The following is a 20,720-nucleotide window of genomic DNA, read 5'->3' as shown; positions in this document are numbered from 1 at the left end:
ATAAAATATTCATAAACTAATTATTAATACAAAAATAAATTTAAAAATTACAAATGTTACTATTTTGAAAATATTCAATCAAAAATATTAAACAAAAACAATATCTATACATTTGAAATTGTTCAACTCCTATAATACTGATTTAAATTTTTTTCTTTTAACAATCGTTGGTAATTAAACAAATCTAACAAAATCAAAATTCAATAAATAAAATTAACTATAAGAATTATCTTAGGCAAGTTCAAAAAAATAATTTACTTGATTTACTGAATTCATTAAATACAAATTAATAGAATTACTACTTTTTTAAAGAGAGAATTATTGTACATTAATAAATTTGATATAAAATTTAACTTTGATAGCCAAATACCTGTGTCAGTTATAGCTAAAACTTTATGATAAAATATCCGTAATGTATGTCAGACACACAATATATGGGTTATATCATTGTAAGAAATAACTAAACTAAAAGCAGACATTTGAACTACCTTAGATAAGTTTAATCAAATAAAAATAATATACTTACATATTATTATAAATATTGGTATAATCAAGAAGTGATTCCTTGTATGTAGTAGTATGAAAATCATACATTAATTACTGATATTTTTAAAAATAAATGAAACGGGTATATGAGTTTTATCAACCCACATACACAAATACATGCATTAATAATTATTTTAAGTTAACACAACACACTTTTCATTCAAATTGCTTAGTGTTGATATTATACATTCACATGAAAAAATGTCACAATAGAAATAAATGTTTTATACTTATAATTTACACCTTGATATATAATTGTAAGGTCTTGGGTCCGATTGGAAAGACATTTCCATAGCAATTGATATGTCATACTCAAAACCAATTTTACATGATAACATTGGTTTTTAAAAGATGAAATATTTTCAGTAAAAAAGCATTCAACCTAAATTAAAAAAGCTAATTGAAATCGTACTGTATTAAATTACCCATTAAACTCTAATAAACTTACCTATTAAATTAATGCTTTATATTTATAATTTACACCTTGATATAAAATTGTAAGGTCTTCAGTCTTGGGTCCAATTGAAAAGACATTTCCATAGTAATTGGTATAGCCTATTCTCAACGCCATAGATATTTCTGACATGATAACATTGATTTTTAAATGATAAAAGATTTTCGGAAAAAAGCATTCAACCTAAAATAAAAAAGCTAATTGAATTCGTATTGTATTAAATTATCTATTAAACTATAATACACTTACCTATTAAATAAATGGTGTGTCCAAGAATGTAACGTCAAAATAAAGTCGAGAGCAAATATTATCAATTGATATATTTAAAAAATTATAAAATAACGAGTTATGACATAACTACAATAAGCATGCTATCATATTTACTATAAAGTATAATGTAAATTTACTAACATTTTTTAATTAAGTTTGCAATTTTTCATTTCACCAATGGAAAACGTGTGAACTTCGAAGTCGAAATTTGTTAGCGATGAGGTTATGTACAAATAATAAATATAATGCGATTTTGTACAAATAATAAAATATATTATGGGTACTGGTCACTCGATTATTGTGGTAACTGATGCATAGTTTAGATCAGGGGTTCGGAATTCGTTCCTATTTGACTCATTTATCTTTTATGTTCCGGAACAAATACCCGGAACTCGTTCCTTGAGATATTCGTTCCGGAGCAAATATTCGGAACTCGTTCCTCGAGATATTCGTTCCGGAACAAATACCCGGAACTCGTTCCTTGAGATATTCGTTCCGGAGCAAATACTCGGAACTCGTTCCTTTGATATTTGTTCCGGAACAAATAAAATGTAATTGTTCCTTGTCATTATTAATAATTTATTAATGGAGCAAAATGTATTTGTTCTACGTATTATGTTGTTTCGTTCGAGTGTATTGAAGGTGCACATTTTTTTTGTTACTTTATTCTTTGTGTGTGGTATTTTAGAAACAATAGACACATTAATGTAAGTTAAATATTAATTAATTTAAGTTAAATGTTAATTAATTTACCAAAAGATTATAGTTAATGCATTTAATATAACAATAAATGTTATTTTCAGTGTACATAAATGTATATAGTATATACATGGTGAAAGTTAACAGAGCTATTATAATATATTTTTACATACTGACAAAAATGTATGCAACTAATCCATCAAAACCATCAGTCCTTTAATCATAAATTAAACTTGCAAAGTTAAAAAACACTTAATTTATATTAATTTAATATTTTTTTGGCTAATTATTTATGATTAATTTTCAGTGTATTTTTTTTACACAGCATAAACAGGGTGATTCTTTTATCATGAACCACTCAATATCTCATAGGGTTTAATAGGAAATTAAAATTTTTTTTTTTTCATAATGTTGTTATACAATGTGATCTCAATTTTTCACAATTTTTTTTGTTTTTACCCCCCTCTCAACTTGTGATGGAGCTTAAAGTTTAGGACAGGAGGAAAGGAGGAATGTAAGATTATTTTTATCTGCGCGCATTTCCAAACCGCACTTCCCCTACCATCCTAACTTAAAACTCTTATGCTGTGTAAAAAAAATACACTGAAAATTAATACCCATGTTAAACTTGCATTTTAATAACGGTGTACGACAAATACTCATGGTCTTTAGAATTTCAAGGCCAAAATGACTTGTTGACGATTTTCTCCTTGTGATTATTAATAAGTATGTTACTGTATTATTTCTGCATATTATAAAAACATGTTTACTACACATAATTTTAATTTTTTTACAAAATATTGTAATTTGATATTGATTTTGTAATAATTTGTATTGTCTATCTATATAATATTAAAAATGTAATTATGGTTAAGTATATTATTTTTGATTATATTTTAAATATTAAAAAAAAAGAAAGAGGTGTTACGTATCAGCAGTTTATATAAATATATTTGGTGGGGATTGTCCACCATACGCGAGTGCTACACCGGCACAACTCGTCATTCGTGTAATTTGGGATTAAAATCGACCATATTGTACATATTATATAAGTTTAAAAATATACACTAGTTACAGTTTTAAATGAAAAACGTCTACGTCGACTTTCTAATTACATATGGGGTACAACGTGTACTTAATAAATATATACAAAAATTTATAAATATTAAAAATAATCATATATAAAAAAGTAAAAGAGTAAAATGAAATGGTAACCGTGTCAATTGTAGACCATGCCATTAGAGAATATTAATTAAAATTAAACAAATGAAATTGATGCAGTTTACTCACAATGTAATATAACCAATAATAGATCAATAGTGTGATTAACGTTTGCTACAGAACATGACAAACAACCACTACAAACAAGTCTACAGGTTAAAGTGGGGTAAGTCAAACTGATTTTATATTTAAATAATAATTGATTAGGTTTTGTATAAATTATTGACTGAGCTTTTCATGATTGTTTTTGTGGACATTTGTGTCTTTTGAGGTTGGATATTACAGAAAATGACCGCAGGCACACGTCACATCTGTAGGGCTTCTCTCCAGTGTGCACGCGTTGGTGTATTGTGAGGTTGGGTTTTTGAGAAAAAGATTTTGAGCACACGTGGCATTTGTAGGGTTTTTCCCCGGTGTGTACTCGTGAGTGTACTGTGAGGTAGCCTTTATAAGCAAATGTTCTTAAGCACACAGAACAGTTGTAGGGTTTTTCACCTGTGTGCACGCGTTCGTGTAGTGTAAGCGAAGGTTTTTTAGAAAACGACTTAAGGCACACATTACACTTATAAGGCTTTTCGTCAGCGTGCACGCGATTGTGTCGTTCAAAAAGGTATTTTTGAGAAAATGACTCTGAACACACATAACATTTATAAGGCTTTACACCAGTGTGCTCGCGATTGTGTCGTTCAAAAAAGTATTTTCGAGTAAACAATTTTAAGCACACCGGACATTTGTAATGCTTTTCACCAGAGTGCACGCGTTCGTGTAGCGTGAAAGTGGATTTATCAAGAAAATCCTCGGAACACACTTCACATTTGTAGGGTGGTCTGATGTTTCCGGTGTATCCGTTAGTTACTTCATGAGCTGTATGATTGATACTATAACAAAAAAATGTCGAACATTAAACAACAAGGTTTTATAAAAATGTATTATATTTCTTTAAATTTACAATAATTTTAACTATTTTTGTTACTTTAAAAAGTCCATTATTCCTCCAACCATAGCGTGACAGTCTAACTGAACAAGTACTAGACATCATATTATTATTGCATATAAAAATGTGTTTTACTTGTTTTGTTTTATGCTTCAATGCGGATTTGAGAAGGTAATGTTTTTACAACGTTTTTAAAATTTTTTTTTTCATTGTCAAGATCCAAACATTTTTTTTAAACTGCTGAACCCATGATTTCTATGTGTTGCGTCTCTATAGCTCAAAAATCATACCTAAGATACGATCGTAAGGTACTATATTAGACCAAAAATTTGAAAAGACCAATCTTTTTTTTGCCTTAAAAATCGAGAAAACCCCCAAACAAATGTACACATTTTTCAACTTGAAATAACTTTTTTTTAAATAGTCTTATAAGTCTAATAAGTTCTAAAATTGTATGAAATATTTTTTTTACGTAAACTACCAATAAATGATGAAAAACCAAATAATATCATAATTTTTCTAACTTACTATGTGTGAGTAAATCAACAGTCAACGGTTATTTGAAAATGTTTGTATTACATTATTAATTACCTACGATAAATGGGTAACTATGGCAATACAATTTTATTAACACATTATTGTAATAAATTAGGTACAAAGCTTTTATCGATAATTGTATTTTTACAGTTATAGATTTGCATTGGAGCGTTTATTTATCACTTTAATTATAATTCATATATACTAGATGATAGACTGCGGATTAGACAGTACGTACTTATATAATACGAGACGTAATGAATAATAAGTTCAATTGCGTTTTCATAATAACGAAACAGCAATAGAGAATTTAATATATCAAATCAAAATTTGCCTTACATGAAATTCTTTTCGACGTCTTGTTTTCTATTGCTTTTCTGGGTTGTTAAGTGTGCACTATGTGAATGACTAATATGCTCGGACATTTTCATTTTGGTCGCAAATGCCTTATTACATATATGACAGACAAATGACAGTACCTCGTCCAAATCGTTGTTTGTTGTTTGCACATCTAAATTTACATTTTCTTCGATTTCTATCAAGGACTCATAATATTTGCCATCCACTAGATCAACTTCTACTTTGACTATCGATTCGTTGCACATTTCTCCTACACTAAAAACAAACAAACAAACTCAAAACTAAAATAGAAAATAATTACTACGACCAATAAATGTTAACATAGAATTGTGTACTAGTTGCTTTCAATGAAACTTGAGCTTTGCAAAATTAATATTTACAACAAAACTGATATGAGCAACTCCAAGACTAGGATCAATTTTTATTATAAGGATGTCTTACACACGTCTCTGGATAATTCAGCAGGTTTAGTAAATATTTAAATGCAAACAAAATTCAATATGTGAAGTTTTTTGAAACAAAGTTATAGGCTCTTCTTTTTATTTTTGTTCAATATTGTACGGCAATAAAAACGAAAACTTATTGAAGCTATGTTTCTTATAGCCCCACCTGACCGCTGGGGGTCAACGAAAAAAAACCGTAGCGTATGTTTGTCCTTTACGCATTACTACACCATTCATCAGATCACCATGAAACTTTGGGAAGTTGTTGAGTATACTCCCGCGAAAGTTTCTGGCATAGTACATTTTGAAAATTCCACCCCTAAGGGTATCCTCAAACACGAATTTTATACTTAAAATACGAATACGAATATGTTTATTTAGTTGCTAACCCAAAATAAACAATTGGTTTGTAACCATAGTAACCGTATGATTCGCATACTCTAAATTCTAAGCATAGCTTCTGCTGGGGGTCCTGTGACCCACACAGCTTTTTTATTGCCCTGTCCATTCTTCTTCTGTGCGTAGTGCTACACTGTTATTACATCATAATACAAATATAAAATATTTGTATTTTAAAAATCGCATTACTTGTATGAAATCCCGTCATTCTGGACAGTCTCGCCACTATTATATGATTCTTCAAAACAAGTTGGACTAGTTTTTACCACTAAAGCTTCGGTAAAGTTTTCTTTCATATCTTCATCTATTCTGTTAACAGAACCGTGATAATCATCAGTTTCGTCTATAATTTCAACTTTAATTTTCTTTTCAGGAACACTAAAAAATAAAACAAATTATATGTAATTTAATTATAAAAGTTGCAATTATAATAATTCCATTGGGGATATTGGGAGTTAATCCGAACATAGTTCAAGTTTGTTGTTGTTGTTGGTTGATTAGTACATTTAAAAGAAGTCTATAAATTGGTGTCCCGTCATTTCATCGCAGAAATCAAACACGGTCACTTATAAAAATGAAGCAAGTCAAATGGTCACAAAACATGCATTTTATTATTAACATAATTTGCATTAGAAATCCTAGGAGTGCGAAGAATGCTTTATTGCAAAGTCCTTCCCAAGGATCTAACTCTTATATCGTTATCATAATGTAATGTATCCATAGATTAAAGTCTATAATCCAAAAAATAATAACATTTGGAACAATGGGAGCTTCAGTTGTCGTCTCTTAAGGGCTTTACCAATATTTATATCCTTAAAATAAACTATAAAGTTGACATGTTTTTTTTTTTTAATTTACAAAAACGGATTAAAAGTTTTACAAAATAACATTATACCCTTTTTTGTAGAAAACGAACTTATACCAGAAGTTAATCTGGTACCTAGCTCTAATATTAATAATATTAATATTTGTGGTTAAAAAATGTTGAGTTATCGATAAATAAAACGTTAGATTAAGAAACATTTTTTCTTTATTTTTGGTGGTTGGCCGTTGGTTGATACAAAAAATGTAAATCGTGTACATTGTGATGTGTTTCAGATTTAGAAATGAAAATGAAAACATTTGTATGGTTGCCCCCACCCCCCACTGTCTCTTACCTAAGTGTTCATTAAACAAGTGATTACTTGATACTAAAGAATCAATATAAAACCTATATTAAAATAAACCAATATTAAATGTCATGTAATAAAAAAACACTTCTTTACCTATTTAGGATAAACTGCAAAGGTCTAGGAATTCACCATGATAAGCATACTCATATATATATATAATAACTAAGTATTAAATTAAAACTTTAAGCCTTGACTGTCCTTAGATTACATTAACTACTATGAAATATATTCAAAACTCACATGATCTAAAAATTAATTTTATGCATATGTAAACATCCAAAATAATCCATACAAAGGGTGCTAATACTAACAGCAAGTTTAAGTTTCTATTTCCCTTTAAATAATTTATTTTCTGGTAAACATAAATTATATTTGTAAAAAAATATATTCTTGTATTTGTATTATGTCAACAATGTAACTGTTTTGTATCGGAAAATATGCTTTAACCCATTTAAGGAAAATTAAAAATAATTTGCAATAGAATACCGCCCTACTGTTATACCCTGTTATGTTAATATAATTTTTTAACAAAATATACTTAAAATGTTCTAATTAAAAAATCATTTTACTCATATGTCAATTGTGTTTTGATTGTTGTGAGTTGTCGGACAACTGTTGTATCGGTATTAAAATCAAGTTAAGGCACTTTAGATCAACTGTAATAATGAGCAAATCAAAAACTCCTATGCACTCTTATCAATATTTGTATCCTCAAATTATGCTTTGGTGTCAGTCAATATATATAAATGTGGGATCAGATTGTATATAGTTGGCAACACCTCCAGGGTCTAGGATAAGGAATGCAGCCATTATATTATATTTACATTATATTCAATAAGTGTCGTGTTTTGTCATTGGTAAATCTATACTGTAGAACATGATTGCTAAACTGTAAGCGCTCACACGTTACTTTTTCCATTATTATTAATTACTCGATAAACTCAGAACATTAAATCATACAAACAAATATGCATCTTTTTACTCACTACCAATTGGTAATATATTATTTTTAATTACTATTATTACAAAATTAATAAAAATAAAAAACCGAAATTTTATTTTATTTTTAAATGGTATAGTACAAAATAATAAAAATAAATTAAATAAACGTAAAAAAAACCTAAATTGTAAAATTAATAATTTAAAATAATTAAGCTCAGTCACTTTCTGAGGAGATTGCATGTTACTCCAGGATACACAATAATATGTAAAATACAGTTGATAAACTGTGGCGCTCACTTTATCGGTACAGTCAACTTTGTTCACTGATAAATCCCGAGGAAATATAGTTAGCGGCTTCTTTTTTTTTTATTATTATTATTTGAAGGTAATAATAAAATCAAGCCAATTAACAAACATTTATACAACTGGCGTTCAAAACGTTATCTATGTAAGCGCAGCGCTAACATGTTTACCAACGAGGGGTTAAGTAAAGTATTAAACTACAAGTGTTTGCCTTCAATTGTAAAATCTGTTGCACTTTTGCTTACTGTGACAAATTAATTTAAGTATAATAAAATAATAATAATAAAAAACCTATATTGATTTTTTTTCTATTTCGTATAATGCTAATTTTGCCATATTATGTATATTGTAAAATATTATTCCTTAAAGCACATAGTATGGAAACGTAAACACTAAACACTTTAATAGTAGGTATTATTTTATTATTAACATTGAAATTGTTTGGGTGGACTGCACCGACATTGAATGTTATGATGCAAAATTACATACACCTAGTTATTTGCCATAGAATACTTATTGATACCTTAACAATGTTACTACCATTTTTGAACAAAATTTACTTTAAATTTTATAATTATAAATCACATTACTTATAAGCATCTCCGTCAATATTCTTTTGAGGAATGTTGTTGGTCGTTGAACAACTCTTGTTTGATTTTTCAAGGTCTTTTGGTTTTGTTTCTTTCACTAATACTACGGGAAATTGATATTTTATATCTTCATTTTCTTCCTCTATTTTGATCATGGTATCGCAGTTATAATCATCCATTTTAATTGAAATTCTTAGCTAGTTTTTCACTTTATAAACTGTAAAACACAAAGCATATTTGCAAAAATTAGGATAAAAATTTATAATTAATCTATCAAAATAACTAAAGCTGGAGTTTAAGCATATTTAAATGAATCATAAGTGAGTTCAGGCGTCTTAGTAAAAAAAAGACACTAGAGGTTTTACGAGCAACATTTTTTTATTAATTGAATATATGGATATGATCTTTTAACTTTAGTTTTTAAATTCAATATGTATTTTTGGAAGGGTTTTAGTAAATATATTGAGTTGGAACGGCCCAATTTAGGCGCACAAGCTTCTAAATCTAAGGTAATGAAATAACAACAAACGTTTTTTTAATTCTCAATGTTGTACATTAATTCAGTAGTTTAGGTACATTTGATTGAAATATAGGAAAAAATTAGTTTTTTCCTTGTAAAATAAAAATTGTGAATTAACTAAATAACATGGCAAAAAATAGATATTGAAAAAAAACCCAGTATATCATTCTTGACACAGAGTTTGAACTTTCATGAAGAAAACAAGTTGCTATAGTAATCTATGAATAAATAATATAGTAGTTATGATAAATTGTGTAAAAGAATCAAAGTTTAACTATTTTACAAAACGCACATTATATAGGAAAAAAATAATAACTCTTCTTGTTAACAAATAAATAGAAAACCTTTTCAATGCGTTATACGAGGTCATCAAGTCAATTTACAATAGAAAGAGGTGGCATCTGGTGCGCTGCTATAGAATTATTAGTTAATTATTTATTTGTATAGATTATATAATATCAATATTGTATTGAACAACAATACAATTTTCTTAAGTATTTAACCTTTAAGTTAGTAAATCTTTACTAATAAAACAACTCTACGCCTGCTAGCTTCAGGAGCCGATTCGAGCCCGTTCGGCACTCTTTGCTGGATGGGGGGCTCACGCCCCTGAAGGAAAAAAAACTTGCCTTAATAACTAAACTAACCTTACCTACCGCTTAAGAAGCATTAGCGACCTAATGAGACCTAACCTAGCCTGATCTACAAGATTCCGCCAATTGTTTACTACAGAATCGTAGTCAGCATAAAAAATAATACAAGACGGTTATAAAAAAATCGCAAAAAAAAAGGTTGCCCGGCAAAACGCATTTAAGCACAATGAAAATGTCTGTCGGTACTTACTATTATTCAGCTACAATAAGGCGGTTCTAAGGCTATGATCTATGGTCGGATAACACAATTATAAAATTACACACTTAATTTATGTTTTTTTTTAATAATATGCGAGTACTTGTCAACAATACACAACACACAACAACATAACTCTTCGAAATAACAGTAACTATGGCTTTAGATCAGACATAAACAAATTACAGACAACAATCTACTTGATAAATGATAATGATGTTTATGCGTGTGCGACAAATAATAACGGCCGACAGCAAGCTGGAGGTAAAACGGAGTGAAGGTAAATAAATACAAATGCTATAATTAGTTCTAATTTCTACCACCAGGTGGCCTTGGCATCCTCCGCTGTTGTCAAACAATGCACAATGCTGAATGCACACATGACACAGCGTTATTCGTTATTCTGTAACATTGTTGTGTATCGACTATCGCCCAAAGTGACTCGGATTTTTTTAAAAATTTGTGTTGTTGAGTTTCTACAATATACGAACAACATTATGTGTGTGATTTACTACCTTTTTTTTATGTCTAAGAAGCAGAGCATTGCAAGTAGCTTTTTAGTCAACTACCATTGTAGTTGTTAAATAGTAAGTACCGAGAAATATTATGATTCAGTTTTGCTTTTATTTGTTTTAATAAATTAATAGATAATCTACAGTTTACGGGTTTTAATATGGATTTATTAAGCAATTTAAAATTTATTAGCATACATTCGTTTTAAATGTAAAGCCTTATGAAGTGCTATCAACGGGGTGTACAGGGCAGTTCTTCCAAAAAATGATAAGAGATAAGAGTTCTTCCAAAAGATAACACAATTTTTATTTTATCAGCGTGACCAACCCAGAAACACCAAAATATAAAATCACATTCTATCAGTCTGCCAATTCTATTAGAATAAAAGTAACTAAAATATAACTAACGTTTATCAGAGTTAACTGTTATCTCTAGAACTAAACGGCAATAATTCAAATGATAAAAAAAAATAACCGTGTTAAAATATATTATATTTTCTTAAATAGTACACATTTTTACGATACATTTATAATGACAAAAAACCAACTAGTTCATATGACGACAACGATAATTATTGGTAAATAAAATTTACTTTCGTTTCTTATTAATATTAAATGAATATTTTTATTAGAATTCTTTTTTAATTCATAATTCAAAACTCTTATTTTCACATAATATAAACTTGCAATATTTAATATGAATAACATAATATATTTATCAATTATAGTACCTAGCGACAAAGTTCATACATACACTATATTGTACTAATTTGTGTGACAATATTATTACATCCTATTTAAATAAAACTATTTATACAAGTAAATTATGTTTTACAGTATGATGGTAGTCGTCTGAAGTCATAAAAAGTTTATCGGTATGCTTATTCATTAGAGCGGTTCGATTCCTGCAACTATCTCTAGTCTGATTAAGTGTGGTAACAGGTATGGAGTTATTTTTTGTAAAATTGTTTTAATTGATTTAATCTATTATTTTAATAAACAACATTTCAACTTTTAACTTATTTATTAGTAATATATCTTTCAGTTTTAAGATGAGTCAAAGATGATGGTTGAACAGTTCTCCATTGACACTAATTGGAAGAAATAATTGTTTTATCATTTGTCTAAATAGACTAGGTAAGGAAAACACTCTAGATTTGTAGTATTAATAAAAATATTGATACAATAGTAGTTTAATATCAATCTTAAATACCCTAATATAGGGCATTTAAAAAAAAAGAAATCAAATGTAAATTATCATTCTTTTTAATAATTTAATTTACTATTTTCTAACATAGTTAGTTTTTGTACAAGAAAAATTGTATTTACTTGTAGATCTTACACTTCATTGGTATGAGATAACAAACTAGGTCCACTTGATGTATACCGGTCACAAATATAGTCTATTCATGAAATCACTCTTCTATATGTTATTGATAGATAATTTAAGTTAAATGGTATAAAAAAATGTCATTATCAATTTTCATTATATTTAATTTTAACTTCACAATTAACAAACGATAACATTAGTAAATCATTTAAAATTGGTTTTATATTATAATTATTATTATTATTATTTAACCATTTGTTGTTTTTTCAGCTAGAATGTGACCAGAGGAAGATTAAATGGACATATCATATATTTCTCCATGGACACTGTAGTAATCCATAGACTGACTTTTGACACTATATTTGAATATTTGTTGTCAACGTTAATTGGATTTTGTGCAAAACCCCTGGAAGAATATTTTGTATCAGACTAACAGTATAAACGCCACCCAGTAATTCTGTTTACCTGCTGTTAGACATTGTAGTATCATCTCCAATCTCTTTATATATTGTTTAATTTTATTTAAAAAAGTCTTATTATAATTTATTATTAATCAAGTGTAATTCAGTTGATTATTTATTGAATAACTTATTATCCTGTCTTCAATGTCCATATAAACTCTACTGTATTTATGACCACTACACTGATATCTCATTTGCCTAAATATTTTTAATTTTCAACTACATTTAAACAAAATTAAGATTGTTTAAATTTTTTTTTTTGAATACTTGTATTATTGTTTGAATATTTTTACACTTTGAGTGTCAAGTATCTTATAATATTCTAGATTTAAAACTGTATTAGTTTAAAGATACTAACAGTATATTACTATTACAATTTTGACAAACATAATTATTAGCCTACCAAACAAATTATAAATGTAGTTTCTGTATTTGCTTATTTATTAATATTTACTAACCTTAATAACATTAAAATATTAATTTATTGTAAAAATATCTTGACCTAACTGAAAGATTGAAAATTTGTAAACTGTTGTGAAATTATGTCGATGTTGTTAGGAAAAAATGTGTAGTCAAAATTTTGAATACCTAGATTTTTTTGCTAAAACAAGTAATTATACATTTGTAAATTTTGATGTTTTGTTTATAAAATATACTTTTTTTAATTAAAAAATATCTTTACTTAAGTATCATAAAAAATTGTTTTATTTTAATCAATGTCAATTCACTGATTAATATATTATGTATTAAACAATTGAATATTTCTATATATTTTATACTATTTACCAAATTATTTTATGTGTCTTAAACTATTACATTTATTATTTCTATTATTACTATTTATTATTTATTTAAAATGACTTATTAAACTTTATAGATTATAAAATTGGTCTGAAATGTATACTGTGTTACTATAGGTATAGCCTGTTAGACAGGAAGGCTATGTTGTTTTTTAGAAATAAAAGTTGTTTTTTCTTGGTTAGCTTAATTATACAGTGTGATTCACTAATTTTCTCTCATAATAATTTCAATAAGGTAAAATTATTTTTCAAAACATTTTTGTTTGTGTTATTTTACAACTGAAAACATGTTTTATTAACCACTTATTTTTTTGATAATTTTATATTAAATAATATTTAATTATGATAAAAGATTCAATGCTTATTTAGTATATTGTATATATTTTTTTATAATTTTATTATATAGAAATGCATTTGTTTTTAGATGTAGTTTTTGACACAATAAAGTAAAAGTAAACCAAATGTATTTTTTCTAAAACTGTTCTCATAGACACGTTTACTCTCGATAGCGAGTGATTTGTATGTGTGTACTGTATTAAGTGATTTTATATAATGCGTTCAAATGAAGGATGTTTAACATATTGAATACTCTCTTTGTTTGAGTATACAATAATGTGTTCGATATAAATTGTGTTATAAAGTCCAGACACCATTATCTTTATTTATATGCAGAGTATAATACAGTTAATAATTATAGATTCTACAAATAAATAATAAATTAGCTTTAGTAAGTTTAACCCTTCACTGCATGAATTTTTTTTTAACCATATGCTATAAATGTACTTAATACTACATAAAAAAATTTAAAAAAATTTTTTTGAGTTTTGGTTTTATGGAAAACGCTAATTAAAGAATTTGGAACATTATGGAACATTGTGCATACAAAGATGTATAGCATAAGCAAATATAAACAATAAATACAATTATTGTTCCATATATGGAACATTATGCAGTGAGGGTTAACAATACCTGCTAATGTCTAATAACTATAAATATATTTAAATAATGTCTTGATAATAATTGAATAGTTTTATAACATATTCAATATTTTTGATATTTTCATTTAAGTCAGTTATCAATGAATCAAGGTTTATAACTATTTTCTTTTTAATAGTAGCGCAGTTATATCTTATATGAATCATAATTCATGAAACACAATTTTGTATCTCTACATGGTTTTGACCTCTAAACTTTAAGTTATCCAGATTAAAATATTTTTGAATATTGAAAACCATATGCTCAGTTTTATTCAAATTCAACTATAAGAAACTCGTAAAACCATGTAAATATGTTTTAATAACTAAATATTATATTACCTACTTCATTATTTGGGATTTAATGATTTTTCAAATATTTTTGATAGAGACAGTGATTACGATATTTGTTTATAATGGCTACAGTCTAGTAATTATAACTAGAGCAGTGGCGGTTCTGGCATTAAATTGTTTAGGAGGCAACAACTTTGTACGACGTTATTTCAAATTCTTAAATTTTGTTTTCGCTTTCAAAAACAATTATTGTTCATATACATTTTTCGATTGAAAATATTTATTGTAAACCAAAATATCTCATCATAATAACAATATTAAGTACATAGTTTCCTTAATTTTCAAGGGAGGCACCGCCTCCCTTGCCTCCCCGGGAAAACCGCCACTGAACTAGAGCCCTAGTAATTATAATTACCGACTGAAATAATAGATAATATTACTGAACAATTATTTATTTCCCGTTTTGTGTATAGGAATGAAGACACATTTGATAAAACTATTGGGGCACTTACCTGAAGATAATGATAAATTAAATACCTACAACTTTGATACTTTTCATTGTTAAGTACAACTGTTAAACAGTATAAGGTTAGAATTATCTTCTACTAGTTTGCTGTTTGATCTAGTACTTCTAACCAAAACTATGGGGATATAAGATATTCTTAACAAAATTATACCTTTTTTAATGATAAATAAAAATGGGATTATCTAATCTGTTTTTAAATGTTTACTTAGTTAAAATAGAGTTAACCTGACCGCTTGATATCCAACCTTTTAATTTCTGATTTGATAATTTTATTATATACATATTAGTGGAATTGGAAATAGCCTCATTAATTTTCCCATTAAATATGTCCATAGCTACGTCTATATCATTTAAATTTTCACAACTTGACCAATCTTAAGTATATATTAACATACTTAAATCAGTCATATTATAATTTATTAAACTTTTTGTAGGCAAAAAGAGCTTTAATAGCAGATTTCGATGAGAACAAGGTAAGAGATAAATAAATATGATGGGATGCTGCAACTTGCAATTGTATCTATTTATTTTATAATATGTATTATTTCTATTTTTTATTTTTATAATATAAGAAAAGTATACATTTCTTAATAAATGGAATGTAGACAGTTTTTGTGTGGTATCAAAACTTTAAGTTCGTCGTAGAGACTTGGTTATCGCTAAGTAAATGGCCATTTTAATGAAAAAGTACATAGATTAATAAAATATGGGCTATGCAATCTTCTAACAAATATGGATATTTTCAAATCAAGAGATAATTGTAAATTTGCAAATTTATATTGACCAAAAATTGAATCATATTTTTAAATCATATGAATAACTTTTACTGAACAAATTCATATTGTTTAGTTTGGTTTCTTTAATAAAAATATATACCCAGAGTAGCTTAATATAAACTAATTTCTGTAAAATATGAAGTGAATGATAATTATTTTAAAAACCTACTAATAGATTATAAATAACATTCAGTCCTGCAAGGTATTTTAATACAGACATTAAAAATACGTTATTTGGTATTGAATACTATTTTTGATAATTCGTTATTAATTATTTAATTATTAAAAATATATCATTTGTATGGTACGGGATACTATTTAGTTAATTTTCCTTTTTTTTAAAATTCAGTAAGATAATCAGTCTGATTTGATAATCTCACCAACATAAAAGCAAGATTACATTATATATTTAGTAAGTATGACGTTTATACGATTATGACCCTAGTTTGATCATTTTTATTATTATAACAGAATTGTTTAATCTAGTTTACAATAATTTTATATTATGCAATATTCTTATTATCTACCTATTATCCCATGCAAAAGGGCCGTACAGCAATTTTTTTTCTCATCACAAGTCTTTATCCGGCAATAGGTTCACTTTGGACTATACGTTTATAATGTATATATTGATTTGTGTAGAAACTTAAAAATTAAATATGTTTTATTCTAGTTATTTATGTGAGGTATTTAAACTACAAGTGTCATATGTTCCGTTTTCCTTGCTTTAATATATCCTTAAGGTACCAAATTTTGTTAATAATATATCTTCTAAAAGACAATATTGAAGACAAAGCGCATAAGCTTCTACCTGTATTCTTTAACTACAGAATACATATGTAAGATGTGGTAAAACTAATTTATACTTGACAGCCAAATTTTGAAATCGTCAACTAATTTAGGTAAAAAGTAAAAAAAATGTTTTATTTAAATAGTAATATAAACATTTTGTGGGAAATTTCAATAAAATTATTATTATTTTATACCAAATAATATTAAATTATAACATATACTTATAAGTTATGTATATACACTTATATAGTGTAATTTTTTATGAATTTTACATTATATAATTTTACGTGTATAGTGAATACGATTAATTCGAGAATTGATAAATATCTAACTACAATTTTCAATAAAGATAAGAACCTAACTAAAGGCAATGTTTTTGATATTAAAATACGAAATTTCTCTTGGCGGGTTTTTGGTAAAATCGATGTTGGTACTATCTGTAGTATTACACATTTTATAGGTTATATAACATTTATTTCTTATCACGCGTTATCATTTTTTGGAAGAACTACCCCCAACTCCAATAAGACCATCCGGTGAACGTCAAATTTTATTTTTATTACCAAGAAAATATACATTCGACAAAATTTTATTTTGAAGAGCTAGCCTAAACAAAATCTTGCTTTTGCTATACTCTAAAATTTTCATAATGTCACAACTACCGTTTTTACCCTGTGCCCTTCAATTATAATTTACAACGAGTACAACACGGTTATCTATATAGGGTAGACAAATTCAAAGTATAATTAATTAAATATTGTTGTGGTTATTTTACCTATTAGTAAATTCAACATTTTAATACTCATATGAAGGATGACTTAATTTTTGCAATCTATTCTAGGTCGTGGTATAACTTAGCAAATAAAAAATATTGTTCCAATTGTTTTTCTTTTCCTGGGCGAAGCCGGGTACACAGGCGGTTTGTTAATACGGAAGACGGTTATTTACTAGAAATTCAAAGCATACAAAACAAACAAAATATCGATAGAAATCATACAGTATTTTTGCCGGAAAATATCCGGGTAGCTATCAATAGACATAATAGACACACACATTATTTACTATGCATGCAAGCGCAAAACAACAGAAGATATTAGTTTGAGGCCTAAAATAATAATGTTATTGGAAAACTTGTTTTGAAAAGACTATGTGCATATTATACAGTTAATCTTGAATAAGACATGAGGGATTTAACTGTACGATAGGGTACCCCATTTGGCATTAATTTGTTTTTAAAAAAATGCAAAATTTGAATATAAGATGGCAAGAAGTTCACTAAATATATTATGTCGCGCCTATATAATTTTGTCAGGTATTACCAGGAAGCCATACTTTCACATTTGTGCATTATGACCTCAATACTTTTATTTGATAAAAACAGTGTAAATAGACTTTTGCACCTATGCCACAGTTGGATACTTGTCGGAAACGTATTTGATATATTTATTTACTGTTTTGGATTTTATTTTTCATTTCCTTATAAAACTGGCCTTTATAAGCCTATAACTGTTGAGAGTAAAAGTAATAGTTTTATCACACTGTTAAACATCGGTTTATAATAGATAGATACAATGTACTTCAAAATCTCAATTATTTTGCTTCTAACTTGTTTGATGTTTGTCGAATCCACTGTAACACTAAATAATTCAGAAGTGAGTTTTAATAATTTGTTTTGACTAAAACTATTAGTTTAAAATGATTTCCTTCTAACATTAGGTATACACGGTGTCCCACAGAGACATGAGAAATTTTTATTAGCTTTGGAAATTGTTCTCAATAAAATGGTTATCTTGAAATTTTCAAAAATGTAACGAAAAAAATAAAAAAAAATAATACAAACTATGGTGTTTATAACGCAAATGAATATAAATTATTTAAAAAAAATTCAGCAGAATAAAAACTGATTTCATTTGATATGTCTTTGTGGGACACCTGCACAGCAAGTGTTAAACATTATTTGTTTGTTAAATCATTTATAACACACGAAAAATGTGTAATCATTTTTAGCCTCATCACTGTCCGATTTAATATAGGTACTAATATTTTTTATTTTTATTTTAAAAGTCTTTAAGTCTGTTGGGTATAGTTTTGCATAACTCTTGTCTTAGTGATTTCCATTAAACTAAATAATATTTGTGGAGTACACATATCTTCTATTACAATTACAACAGTTTCTAAATTAGTTAAAAAACAAAAGTTTTTTAGATTTGATTTTTTCCAGAATCAGGAAATTATAATACATAGTACATAATAATACATATACAAACTGTTTGATTGTTAATTGCATATTGTTCTCTAGTCTGCAAAAAAATGTTTGTGAATGAAATTTATTAAATAAGTAAAAAAAAACTTTTCAGTTGTTACACCGTTCTTGGGCAAATATCAGGACTAGATCCGCAATGGCAACGCATTTCAACATAAGCGTACAGCAACTTGAAAATTTAGCGGCAACAAATAATATTCCAAACCTAGGTAACCATTAGACATTTTAATTTTTAATTTTATAAAAATTATTTATTGTTGATGCAAAGCTATGACCATTGATTATGTAATAGACATTCATAATCAATGCTATGACTTAGACCTTCCTCTCATATTATCAAGGGAACTCGACTAGAGCTTCCGTTTTTCTATTAGTACTGTTTGAGCAGAGCGATCAACATTGTATGTTATTAATTAATAATAATAATAATTATACTGTTACAATATTTAACGTTTAAGTTAAAATAATTGTGTGTGAGGGTAGATTATACGCCTTTTTATGTAGATACAACGCAACAGGTTTACATAGGTGTATATAGAATTTTTTGAATTTTTTTTAATTAAAAACCTCTAATAAAAGTATATTTGCAAAATATATGCTCTGAACATGTGTGTGAGAATTTTTTATTTCACTATATAAATATTGTACAATATTATTTTTTAATTAAATATATTTTATCCTATTTTAAGTAGTTAGTTGCTAATGATTTTAATTTCATATATATTATAACTTATAACCCACTCGCTTTTCCACCGCATACAATTTTTGGAATAAATCATTTATATATTTACTTTCAAGTATAACTTAAATCATAAAAAATTTGGGAAAAAAGTATAAATTTACATTACAAATTAAATTCAACATATATGTATTAGCGTTGTATGTTATTTGATAAAACAATTATTGATTTAATACACTCGATAACAATATTTTTAAATAATAATTTAAGTATATTATAATGTATTTTCCCGGGTTTTGTTAATTAACAAAACGGTGTAAAATTACTCGTAACTATCATCTGAATAAAAGAAACTATAATTGTAAAAAATACAATAAAATATAAAAGTTGCTTAAAACGGCCAATTTTTTCTTGAATAAAGTATTAGGATATTCAAAAGTGAGTTAACAAAAAATATCTAATAGAACCAGAAAGAGTTTTTATTTGAATTTTTTACAATATGGTGTATTGTTGTATAGTTTTGTCCCATAACTACTTTTCATTTTTTTGGCGATCTGATATCGTTATCCAAAAAAATTAAGTATATGTTGAAATTTTAAATTAAATTTACTTTTTTGCGATATTTCAGACCATGTATCGTTGGAGCAGTTTAGGACGCTTGCAATACTGGTTGTTCGTAATGGATGGAATACTGTAGAGAATATCTTACAAATGCCAACCCACACATGATCGTGCCCATTCAATAAGCTAACTGCTCCAAAAATATTAACGGTTTGTTATAATTTGAACCTGGACCAAATTGTAATATACAACTCAAAAATATACAACTTAAATATTAAAAAAATACCTTGATTTTTTGTCTCATATGAGAAATACATTTTCTTCTTCTTCTCCTTCACGATCTTCCATATCAACTTCACGCATACCAACAATTCTTATATCATTCTCAATCGCATCAAACCCCTTTTTTCCATTTCCATCTTTCCTCTTACGTTTATTTTCATCTCACTGTATTCTATCAAAGTAACTATCTTAGGACTTAGGCTATTTGTGAGTCGTGAGAAGCACTACTTT

At 27.0% G+C, this 20,720-nt stretch overlaps 1 protein-coding gene and 2 long non-coding RNA genes across 3 annotated transcripts; 2 read left to right on the top strand and 1 right to left on the bottom strand.

Moving 5' to 3' along the window:
• Window positions 1-3,202: 3,202 nt before the first annotated feature.
• Window positions 3,203-10,389, bottom strand: LOC126844097 (zinc finger protein 160-like). The gene is made up of 5 exons (XM_050581967.1): window positions 10,234-10,389; window positions 8,871-9,087; window positions 6,053-6,241; window positions 5,001-5,276; window positions 3,203-4,068 (listed from the first exon to the last, which is right to left on the bottom strand). Exons 2-5 carry the CDS (start codon window positions 9,047-9,049, stop codon window positions 3,426-3,428), a joined length of 1,287 nt encoding a protein of 428 aa, XP_050437924.1. The 5' UTR covers window positions 9,050-9,087; window positions 10,234-10,389; the 3' UTR covers window positions 3,203-3,425.
• A 611-nt stretch (window positions 10,390-11,000) lies between these two features.
• On the top strand, window positions 11,001-12,756 carry LOC126844096 (uncharacterized). The gene is made up of 4 exons (XR_007686534.1): window positions 11,001-11,329; window positions 11,589-11,693; window positions 11,797-11,888; window positions 12,352-12,756. It is a non-coding gene; the product is annotated as an uncharacterized LOC126844096 (long non-coding RNA).
• Window positions 12,757-18,227: 5,471 nt separating this feature from the next.
• LOC126844098 (uncharacterized) lies at window positions 18,228-20,389 on the top strand. The gene is made up of 3 exons (XR_007686535.1): window positions 18,228-18,356; window positions 19,062-19,176; window positions 20,275-20,389. It is a non-coding gene; the product is annotated as an uncharacterized LOC126844098 (long non-coding RNA).
• The last annotated feature ends 331 nt before the right edge of the window (window positions 20,390-20,720 follow it).

Source organism: Adelges cooleyi, unplaced genomic scaffold, assembly GCF_023614345.1.
Source record: "Adelges cooleyi isolate 19-005CV unplaced genomic scaffold, UGA_ACOO_1.1 ACOO_flye_CR_arks_rails_tigmint_CR_PRNA_621, whole genome shotgun sequence".
NCBI classification, from domain to species: Eukaryota; Metazoa; Arthropoda; class Insecta; order Hemiptera; family Adelgidae; genus Adelges; species Adelges cooleyi.
This window is presented reverse-complemented; position numbering and strand designations above follow the sequence as displayed.

Coding starts and splice junctions, on each gene's coding strand:
- LOC126844097 (XM_050581967.1), bottom strand. CDS start 9,049: ATGGATGATTATAACTGCGATACCATGATCAAAATAGAGGAAGAAAAT. Junction 5,277..6,052: donor AATGACGGGATTTCATACAA/GTAATGCGATTT, acceptor GTTTGTTTTTAG/TGTAGGAGAAATGTGCAACG. Junction 4,069..5,000: donor GACGTCGAAAAGAATTTCAT/GTAAGGCAAATT, acceptor TTTTTGTTATAG/TATCAATCATACAGCTCATG.